This window comes from Cicer arietinum, chromosome 4 (genome assembly GCF_000331145.2).
Source record: "Cicer arietinum cultivar CDC Frontier isolate Library 1 chromosome 4, Cicar.CDCFrontier_v2.0, whole genome shotgun sequence".
Classification (NCBI taxonomy): domain Eukaryota; kingdom Viridiplantae; phylum Streptophyta; class Magnoliopsida; order Fabales; family Fabaceae; genus Cicer; species Cicer arietinum.
Genome location: NC_021163.2, coordinates 1,256,050 through 1,267,336, shown reverse-complemented (window position 1 = coordinate 1,267,336; position 11,287 = coordinate 1,256,050). Strand labels below are relative to the sequence as shown.

General features: G+C 30.0%; 2 protein-coding genes across 3 annotated transcripts; both read right to left on the bottom strand.

The window, feature by feature from the left end:
• Positions 1 to 1,905: 1,905 nt before the first annotated feature.
• On the bottom strand, positions 1,906 to 5,540 carry LOC101506177 (exosome complex component RRP4 homolog). Of its 2 annotated transcripts, none has more exons than XM_027334075.2 (7): positions 5,360 to 5,540; positions 4,842 to 5,122; positions 4,456 to 4,501; positions 4,281 to 4,370; positions 3,282 to 3,347; positions 3,125 to 3,190; positions 1,906 to 2,775 (listed from the first exon to the last, which is right to left on the bottom strand). In XM_027334075.2, exons 2-7 carry the CDS (start codon positions 5,096 to 5,098, stop codon positions 2,317 to 2,319), a joined length of 984 nt encoding a protein of 327 aa, XP_027189876.1. In that variant the 5' UTR covers positions 5,099 to 5,122; positions 5,360 to 5,540; the 3' UTR covers positions 1,906 to 2,316. The 2 variants fall into 2 exon arrangements, with proteins under 2 accessions (XP_027189876.1, XP_004495115.1); XM_004495058.4 differs by having other exon boundaries at positions 4,842 to 5,128; positions 5,360 to 5,539.
• A 3,196-nt stretch (positions 5,541 to 8,736) lies between these two features.
• Positions 8,737 to 10,165, bottom strand: LOC101505857 (LOB domain-containing protein 14). The gene is made up of 2 exons (XM_004495057.4): positions 9,792 to 10,165; positions 8,737 to 9,279 (listed from the first exon to the last, which is right to left on the bottom strand). Exons 1-2 carry the CDS (start codon positions 10,074 to 10,076, stop codon positions 8,875 to 8,877), a joined length of 690 nt encoding a protein of 229 aa, XP_004495114.1. The 5' UTR covers positions 10,077 to 10,165; the 3' UTR covers positions 8,737 to 8,874.
• Positions 10,166 to 11,287: the final 1,122 nt, after the last annotated feature.

Genomic DNA, 11,287 nt, shown 5'->3' with positions numbered 1-11,287 from the left:
TATATATATATATGTTGATGAAAATGGTATTTTTTACAAAAGAATGAAAATAATTTTTATAACTTGTCAAATCAAAATAAATGGTTGAATTTAAAATCTAATTCCAACTAACAATTGCACTTCATTTATATATATATATATATATAATCTGCCGTAAAACTCAATCATAAATAAAGAATTAGAGAATATGTAATATTAGCATAAAACATTAAAATCCAATAAAAATTCACTATTTTGCTAAATCACCTTATCTTTTTATAATTATTTTGAAAGTGAAAACTTTCAAATTCAGAGAAACCAACTGATCATATGACATAAATATATAGTAACTTTTTATTGAATGTCAATGAGGATGTATAGAAATAATACTCTTTTTGTTTGATTTTAAGGACGCATAAATAGTGTGTTCTATCCAAATTTGGATTTTTAGTAAGGTACACTTCAGCAAGGAAATTGTGAATTGATTAATTATTATTATTTTTAAATAACTAACAAATAGTATTTAAATTTATATATTTTTTTTTACTTCTATGATATATTTAAAAGTTAACATATTTTAGTACTATCAAATTAAATCATCAATAGTTTGATGACATGCTATCTCTGAATAAGTTTGATCCTTTTTTTTTTTGCTCTATTAAAATGATTTTCTTTTTATGATTTTAATTAAAATTATAAAAATAATTTATTTAATTATTAAGATCAAAATTGAATAGATAAATATTTCAAAACTCTTAATTTAACTAATTTTAATATACTATAGTAATGTTCACATGCACAAATTAAAAAAAAATATTAATTAAAATATTCATAATAATATACACTCTTTTTTTATAGTAAGGTATTATTTTGATATTTTAGAGTTTATTATGCAAAGTCTAATAAAAAAAAAAATCATTTTAGTTGGGATTTAAACTCATACCAAATCCATTAACCACTTGGTTTACTTTTATAAGTGCAAATTATAGATTTTGATGAAGAACTTTTATGATTTTCCTTAACATTTTTTTTTTCTTAGTCCTCTTATTCGCATGCACTCGAGACTCCAATAATTCAAATTCCCGAAGTAAAGTCTTGCTAAATAATCTTGTCCGATAACACTTTTCTACATTTGGATAACTATCCACATCTAAAAAACTGATAAATACATAAACGAATGGATATTTTTCCATTTTTCACCTTGTTTAGAGGATTAGATCATATTTCTTCTTACCTAGACCAACACTATGTTAACTTGCAGATCCTCCCATTCACATTCACATTGTAGCAAATAACATGGTGAAAAACGTGTTTGAGATGGTCATTCAAACTAACCTTTAAGTTCCTAGTTGTTCTCTTGGGCTTGTGTCTTTTAACTATAATGTAGTAATGCAATAATGTTGGTCTTTCACGTTTACATTATTTGAAGATGTAGATAAAAATATTTGGAATCACTCTACTTTATTTCAAGTTGGTTTATTGTAACTTCTTACAATTGTATAATTTTCTTATCACTTCTTATCCCTCAATAAGTTTATTTGTATAATTTTAATTACAAATTATAATTTATTTATATTTATATATGTTTTAATACACATATGGAGTGAACACTAATAATGAAGTAGAATTTAAGGTATACACATAAAAATAAAATTGTAAGAAAATAGATTGTAAAATAATGTTAGCATACAAACTTTGCAGCGAACTAATTGATTCTATTATATGGCTGTTATTTTGCAAAGGGAGGCAATGGAACTCTGGAGGTAAATGTGATGGGGGAAAAACAACCCATTACAAATAAAGCTATCTTGCAGCATATCCATGGCCAATGGGGATTGTTGAAGATATTTTAGCAGAGATGAAAACACTAAACCACAAAGGTTTAGTTTGAGATAATAAACCACATTTAAAGAGCCAAGACCAATGTAGTTTAAACAGGTCCATAAAACTTTGGTCCACGTTTACAATGATAGAAGAAAAAAAAGTATGAAAAATCAATTCTAATTTTTGCCACAATTCAGTATACAAAAGGAAGATCCAAAAACAACCCATAAAAAGAATACAGACATGGGCTGGTGGGTGCCAATCCTGAAAAGCATGGTGACAATGACTGATCGGAAAATCAGTTCACCCCACATTTCCCGTAGGTGCAACAACTTTAACATGAATAACAAGTCTAACCAACTTAAAGGGGCGCCCTACAAAGTAGGAAAAGGTCTTCGAACACCATTGAAGAATGACATGATACAATTAGAATGATTCTTTTCCTCTTGTTTACTCCTAAGCAGGTGCGCAAAGGAATAATAAAACTTGGCTTTATAGCCACGATTTCACAATCTACCGCTTCTTTTTATTTGAGCTTCTCCTTTCCGCCTCCTTTTCGGCAACCAGAACACAAAACTCAGAACCAAGCATGTCGTGTATATCAAGATTAGAAGAAAGACTTAGTTCAAAAACTCCTTTGATGATCTCCAGTGTTATAATGAATCCTAAACTAGATAATACTCTAACAGCATTGGCAGCCCTGCATATGTATTTTCTTGTCTCCAATGCCGTATAATTTTTCTCTTGTTCTTCAAAACTGACAGAATCTTTATTGGGAATTAAAACTTGTGGATCAGTTTGGTTCACTTGATCTTCTACCATGTCATCTCTAGCTTCGACATGTTCCCCAACCCATATGAATCCATTACAGCCAATAATTAAATCAATACCATACTGCTCTAGATGATGGAAATGTTGTTTCTGTCTCTTCACTAAATACGGAGGGACAGTAAGCAGTTGACCAGTACTAAGCTGCGATACAACTGAAAGTCATTAGTAACAGTAGTAAAAGACTGAAGAATGTAGTCGAAATAAATTTTAAGAACCCAAAATGTATCACAAGGCATACATAAAACCACTATAAGCAGTTAACCATAGTTATCACTTGCATTTACCATCTCATTACAGGATGCTTGCAATACATCTCATTCATAAACAGATAGTAAGTCATGTAGTTTTATATTTGTAATCAACAATGCACATATCATTTAGAGTTTCAAATTTGTACTGTGTCTATATGTAACTTTATATCATTTTTGGGGGTAAAACAAGAAGCACGACAATAAAATAAATGTTTTACAAGGCTTTCAAGACTACAAACCTTTCCATATTTTTGACTTCTTGCTTGAAGGTGTAAGCCATCATGCTGGAAACCACGAACTTCAGCCTGTGGACATGTACAGAATTTAGGACACTGGTCAACCGTTATTTCCATCATAAAAAGTAGATTTTAATATACATGATAAAACTGCACTTACACAAATGACATCCATCTCCTCAAAAATACAGCGCATATTTAGCTCATCTAAAGCTGTCCTTCGCCTCTAGCAGTGGAAAGAATAATTTTGAATGAGAGGGTTTCAAGTTTAATTAGGAATGAAATCCAACAATATGTTATGTTATATATGAAAACAAAATGCCATGAAACCAAATTTTGCACTCTCAGAACTGAAGGAGATTGTGCATGATACACCTATTTTTGTGTTTATCAAAACTTTAAAGGACTTAACAGCTTGATAAGTGATGAACATAATTGTTCCAAATTTCCATGTGTACGCGTCACCTTGATCTATTAGTTTCTTTGAAGTTTAAACTTTAAATATTATTTCTCCTAGAATTGGGGTTTCTTTTGTGCAAGCATAAAAAGTTACACCTCAAATCAATTTACCCACTTTATGAAGACAGATATTGATGTACCATTAAATGTTGACCCAAACCAAATACGCAATTCAAGTCATAAATAATACTTGAAGTCTAACCAACATATATAAGTTTAGAAGGCAACAAAAACAGGAAGATCAACATTAACATTGGGAACTTGCCCCAGGACCGCAGCAACTAAGAGCTTTCTAAAATCCCTAAATCTGTCCCTAGACACTGTTTCATCTTCTACCATTGCAAAATATCCTAGAATCAATTCACGAGAAATCGAAAATTCATGAAATGACAAATACTCTTTAAGAACTGCTTATAATCATGATGGTTTTATAAAATAACTCACTAAATACATCAGACTCTGGTTCATCATTCTTGCACATTAAACTGCTTTTCTTTGGATTTTTTCTCTTTCTTTACTGATAAAGAATTACTATAACTATTATAAAAATTTCTTCAACGTTATTTATTTAAGAAGACACTAATTTTTCATTAAAAAAAACACAAGGGATCCTAAAATTTTGAGGAGAAAAACTGAGCGCTATACAGATGAGATTACAGAAAAAAAAACAAGATATCCCCAAAAGGGAGTTGCAAAATACCTGTACACCATCGGGCATATTCATAGCAGAAAGCATCAGATAAGCATTTTGACTGTAATTAATATCCAATCTCCAACGCTTCTGAGCAACCTACACAAAATGACAAACAGTAAGATGACAGGACTGAAACATTGTCAAAGCAAATGCAGAAAACGGTGATGCTATAAAAGTGTACCTCAACAACACGGCCTATAACAATGTCACCAACCTCGGGCTTATACCTAAGATTTAGAAACTAGATTCAATTAATAAAAACATAACAATCGAAGAAAGTGGAAAAGAACTAAAAAAAAATCACCAAATATATAGTCTAAAGTTCATTTTCCAATGCCAAAGTACATTAAGCACCCCAATTGGAAACAGTGTTATTAAATAGCAGCTATAGCGGCACTATAGCATTGCGGAATTTGAACAAATCGATATTGTTCTGCGATACCCAATGTAGTACAAAATATTGTCAAATAGCCGTTGTAGCATTGTAGCATAGTGGAATTCAAACAAAACAATATTTTCCACGATTGATAACATTGATCGGAAAGGCAAACATAGAAGTTAGATTACCTTGAGCGCAAGGAGCGGACATATACGAGCTTATTAACACGCTCAACAACACCGCAGAGAGTGGCAACAACTTCGCCGTTGAGGTCGGTGGTTCCGTGTCCCTTGAGTACGCCATCTTCATGGTTGACGGGGATAGAATCAGCTATGGTTACGGAAGCATCGGAATTGACCTTGGAAGATAGAGATTCAAGTTGTTCTAGAGCCTTCTGTAGACGGACCTTCTGAGTTTGACTTAACTGTAACTGAATCCCTCTCATCTCTAAGAAAACCGTAGCTAAACCCTAAACCTTCATGATCACACAATCACCACCGTTGAATATGTAAGCAAACACTTTTGAAATGAATGGATATGCGAACAGAAATGAATATGCAAACACGTTAATAACATTCATAAAACCTATTTAACAAGCATAAGCATGGATGTGCGAACAGAAATTGCGTCATGAAATGGACATTTAACAATCACATATATTCATAGAGCATGAAATGAAGAGGTGAGATTTGTGAGATGTGTGCACCTGATATGAGATTGAGCAACAGAGTCAGACAAGAGGACGGCTGCGAGCTGCGGTAACGAGGACGACGGCGGCTCAAGGCGCTAGGGCACACCTTCGATTCTCACTCGGCCTTGATAGTTTCTTCGGTGATGTGTCCAATTTTAATCATCTCACGGCGCAAGGGGTAACAGGGTTTATACATCTTTTTTATTATCAAGGAACAGGGTTTATACCTTTTTTTTACTAAGGATTTATATTTTATAGTTGAGGAAATAGAGAAATTAATTACTGAAATTATAAATTTACTTTTTGAATTTTGTATATTAAAAAATGCATCTTTTAAAATCTCAATTAAAATAATTCATCAATAAATTTATCGTAAAATATTTTGTATAACTGAATATATGACTTAAACGTTTATTCCACGTCAACGTGGTTTTCCTCAAAATAAATTTAACAGTTACATTTTGTCAAATTTTATTATCTCAAATACAAATTTGTGAGTAATTATAACTGTGCATAAACTATTTTGTGAAAGATTTAAATTTGATAAGAAAATTAATTCAATTAATGTGTGTCAAGAATTGAAAGTGTTGGAGGAGTTATAGAAACTACAAAACCTGGATTCAAAGCTTATTGAAGGTGAAAATTGTTAATTTAACTAACAATATTAACATTTACCTTATAAAAAAAAAGTAGTCTATTTATCAACTTCTATTGGTGTTATAGTGTGACACAAATGATAAATAATTGAGTTTTAAAGATTTTTTATATTATGAATTACAACCGATATATTATTAAATATACTTGATTTTTTATCATAATTATATTTAAAATTATACACGTAAATAGTTGCGATGTGAGGATGATGTAAAAAAATTTATATTTACACTGATAATATTTTGTAATTTAACTCAAACATAAATTAGAAAAAATCAATTTCTAAATAGATCTTATTACGTTAAAGTAAATCTTGCAAGATGCAAACCATAAATCTATCCCTCAACGAGTCACGGATTTTCAAGACAATCCACCATATTAATATTTTTAATTTAAATTTTGTAAAGTAAACATTGTAAAAAAATGCAATATTGTAAACCTTAAAAATGATAGAAGCAAATTGATTTAAAAAATTGAAACAGTACAAATCGAATACTATTTGATATTATATATTTTTTTTTAAAGAAAAATTGGCCTTGGACGATGTTTGAATCTTGAGAGTTGAGAAATGGGAGGTTGTAACCCTAACATTTTAGGATATTATTTTTGAGCGCGTTGTGTGAATAGTCACTAGTCAACGATAATATATATTTTTTTTAATATTTTTACTTATCCGAACTATATATACGGACTACTTGTGGCCCATAAGTGTCAATTTGAATTTTATATGGATTTTTCTGTCAAAATAGGTGCACATTTAAATGTGTGGGTTATGTTGCTATAAGATGAGTTTTCAAAAAATTTAATTCCCTTTGTCAAAATAAAAATTTAATCCTCCTGAGCAACAATCTCATTAAACAAAGTTTGATTAAACCATTGTCATAAATTTGAGTTAGACTAAAAACCACGAGGATGTGATATAATGAAATGTATACTCAATAATCGTAGGGTTACAACATGTTATATTCGCAAGCTAGAGCTAAACGCCTCCCTTTTCATATTGATAATTTGTTCCTAAAGGAATCAATGACTGGCTGCCAAGTAAGAATTAAATGAGAAGGAAGGGAGATGGAACTTGACAAAGTATCATATTTCTCATGCACATCATTTTGAAATATATTTTTCAATCGTATTTTTCACTTTTTGTTAGGTTCTATTAGAATTGTAAAACATTCCTTAATAAGATGAAAACTCAATTTTCATCATGTAAGGATTTCACATTCTGTGTGATTACAATGGTTACCTAAAGCAGTGCAGGTCATTAGAATTTGTGGAACAAAAAATCAATTACATAAAACTAACACAAATTGACTTTTGGAACAAACTAAGTAACATACTAGCTTTACATTACATTGACAACAGGATACAATATATTCTAATAGATTCTAAAATAATATGGAGATAGAAGAGTTAAATATTACTACAACACCCAGATAAAATCAAGATCCACATTTCAGATAAGTTTATTATTATCAACATGAAAAAATATTTGTCAATGATGAAGCACAAATGGTTTAACATATGTCTTTTTAGTAGAGATGATAATTGAATTCAATGATCCATCATATATATCAATCCGATTCTCCAATTATAAATTTGTCCAATTCATCTAATACGCAGTAAAGTTGCTAATGAATTGAATTGAACCCCTCCATTTAATTATAAGTATATAGTTAGCAATCCATCCAAGAGTTTTTGTAAATAAATTGATGATTTTTTTTAATGAAATCCAATGGATCACTTTTATAGTTTTTCAAAAAATTGATCACTTTCAAATAAATTTTTTTAAAAATATTATAATTATTTTAGAAATAAAATATTAAATATAACCAACCATCACATTTTTTTTACCAATGATGAACGCCACATCTGTGTTGCATTATCACCCATCATTTATCCACGTATTAATCTATACATACCGTTATTTACCACCACACCAATGGCTCTTAAAAACGACCTTCAATGATATTTATTTATAAAAAATAATAATAAATATCTGTAAGACACTTATTAAGATATTAAATGTAGAAATATATTCTTAAAAATGGTGTATTTCTAACTTTAAAATTTGATTTTTTGCACATAAAATTCACATTTATTGTCTATTAGCATCATCCTTTATTTATTAGCAAAATAATAAACAAACATGACATTAACTTTTATTACACGTGCAGACGTGCATATGATCACTAAACAAAAGGTGTAGTGGGAGAAATGCAAAAGCTACCTTGTCAGAAGAACATTCAGAGAATAGATCTATCTGCTCCAACTCCAATCCAACAATGTATTCTTTCTTTTTTTTATAGGCTTTTTCCACTGAAAGTAATCATAAATCATATTTGAAATGTATCACAATGTATTTACATAAACAAGAGTAAGGTTAAAATCATTTTCTTTTACTTTGGGATTCGGATTCTCAATCCCATCAGTCAGGAATATATCCAAATATTTCATTGATGTATTTAGAGAATGTTTTTTTTATTAATTAGGCCATTCAATTAGGATTTTATTTTCTAGTTCCATGACCATGAACCAACCAATTTGGCAGCTTATAGCTTCATAGGAAACCAATATTTTCAGTTTTCTATCAGAATTACACTGAATTGAATTAATTCTACTATACTTACTTTCTATGATTAAACTAATTAGACTAATACACAAAACAATAGGAGAGTGGTTTTTCATTCCAATTATATAATTTCAACATATAATAATATATAAATCTATTCAATTCCTACCTAGCATACTTATGGCAACAGAGTAGTGCATGTACTTCACAAAATCAGTTTTGCTTGTATTTCATTTGGGATGGAGTAATACAGAAACTAGAAAATCAAAATTGATAAACCCGTTTCACCAAAGATTCATAAATATGATCAGCTGTATCCAAAAGCCACTGAATGTAGATCCTCAACTTCATCAAATCCCCATGTCCTCCTGTTTGTTTGCATGTCATAGGACATAGAATTTGAAGTACTTTCCTCAAAGCTAGAAAATGAACTGTTTTCTTCTATGATTCCTGAATTTTCATAATTCCTTGTAGGGTCTACATTCATGAGAGTATTGTTTCCATAATATTGTGTTGCTGATGAAATGTTAGACAAGTTATTGGTAAGAAATTCTTGTCCAAGCTGGTAATTATTGGAATTTTGCATCTGGAACCAACCTTGAAGATCTTGTTGTGGGAGATTAAGAGATGTAGATTTTTCATTATTGAGGAGACAAGTCTGTGCTTCTGCTTGTTCTTTCAGATAAGCTAGCTGTGTTTGTAAATTCACCACCTACAAAATCAAAATTAATTGCACCTTTTAATTCATAGTACAAGCACAAATTCACATGTTGTTTACACTTACAAATTTTTCATAAACTTTTTTTTTTGTTCAGGTTTGATCATACTTTTGTGTATCAGATGTCCGACACTATACTAACACATGCATGACATTCAATCACTTCTATTTTGTCAAATTATTAGCAGTGTTGTGCTCGGTGTTGTGTCTGGTGTTATGTCAGTGTCATGTTGGTGGTTTTGTAATGTTTTCACTTGCAATTTTACAAATTATTTTCAAAATTTGTTTATTTGTATTTAGATTTGAGCTATGAAAGACTTGTACTTCAGACTGAAAGTACATTCAATCACTTTATTTTTCTAGTGTCTGACAATGACACACATAATTATATTCAATCACTTTTATTTTTTGAAATTATTAACAGCGTCTAACTTCGAGTGTAGTCGTTTTAATACATTACTTTGATTTTAAAAGGATGATGAGAATTAGAAAATTAAGAAACAAACCTGTTGTTGGAGGGCAAAAATATGGGAAACACAGCCATAAATAGGATCTTGAAGTCTAGCTTGAGCTTCATAAGAGATTGTAACAGCGGCTTCGCATCGATCAGTTAGAGGGAGATGAGCAAGGAGCTTTGAGACATTGCTTGCACCAAACACTTTATGAATGGCTGCAAAATGTGTAGCACCTTGTTCATGACAAAAATAAGGTGCAAATACACAACCTCTAATACATTTTCTTCTCAAGAATTTGCAGGCTCCACAAGGAGAACCAGAAACAGAACCAGACATCTTAATTAACTTATTGATTGAGGTCTATGAGTGAAGATTTTTTGGTTGTTAATTTGTTAGATGCTCTATTAAGCTTTGTGCAAGTCCTATATAATCATTTATTAACATGTTTATTTATATACACAAGAGGATGAGGAAGGGTTGATTAGAATAATGAATAATGAATAACATTTGGTTCCCTTAATGGCCTACACTATTCATTATTTTTAATTACTTATAAAAATGAGATTCCATTCAGCATCCTTATACGACAAATGAGCTAGCATTAACCAAATCCATTTTGTTTGATGATAATTGTGCAACCTTAGTTATTTAAGTATAGCCGCAAGTACATATATAGCTTTTTTTTTTTTTGAAGTGTAATTGGCCCCAGAGAGAAGAATGTGATAATAGAATCAGAACTCAAAGTCTTTCTTACAGCTTTAGAGTAAGTTAGTAACTTATTTATCAATAAATGAAGATGATGATTATACTAATCACTAAAGAAACTTTTTTGTTTACATCTTGGAACCTACCATTCATCAATACTGTTGATGTCTCTAATTATAAGTAATATTTGAAAGAAAAAATTGTTTAGAAAATGAAAAATTAACAAATACATTCACATATAAAAGATATTGACGGATTATATTCACTGTTAATTTTCTTTAATACATATAAGAAAAGACAATTGAAACTTAGAATTAGGATAGAGATAGAAATATCCATTTGTTACCCATGATACTTTTTTACATACTCCCTCCAGTTACTGGCATAAAAAACATTTAACTATAAACATTAAATGTTTTGAATTAAATAAATAGTGTATTGGAAATAATATTATATGAATCAAAAGTAATTAATTTTTGTTTATAATAGTGATCAGACTTAAAACTTTTTTTGTTTATAATAGTAACCAAAAAGAGTTCATTTGAAGTTAAATCCATACTATAATAATGATTCCTAACATTCATTTTTTTGGTACAATATCATTTGAAAGTGCAAACACGAGAAAGGAGATTGAATTGTGTTTCTCTAAGTTGAATACTTTTTAATTATTTATTCAACAACTAATTTGGGTTTGGTGATTTTAACTAAAACAGAGACAATAGCAATGGGACTTAAGTAATCAGATGCAACGGTAAAATAAAAAGTGCAAAAGTAAAGTGACATAAGTAGATTTATCTTAGTTCACCACCAACTTGATAGATGCATCCAGTTCTTTTCACTTA

Bases quoted from the DNA above. Each gene is read 5' to 3' on its own strand.
- LOC101506177 (XM_027334075.2), bottom strand. From the start codon at position 5,098: ATGAGAGGGATTCAGTTACAGTTAAGTCAAACTCAGAAGGTCCGTCTA. The intron at 4,371-4,455 runs GTACACTTTTAT...CATTTTGTGTAG, and splicing joins TTATAGGCCGTGTTGTTGAG to GTTGCTCAGAAGCGTTGGAG. The intron at 3,348-4,280 runs GTATTTTGCAAC...TTCCACTGCTAG, and splicing joins ATATGCCCGATGGTGTACAG to AGGCGAAGGACAGCTTTAGA.
- LOC101505857 (XM_004495057.4), bottom strand. From the start codon at position 10,076: ATGTCTGGTTCTGTTTCTGGTTCTCCTTGTGGAGCCTGCAAATTCTTG. The intron at 9,280-9,791 runs GTTTGTTTCTTA...TTGATTTTGTAG, and splicing joins TTTTTGCCCTCCAACAACAG to GTGGTGAATTTACAAACACA.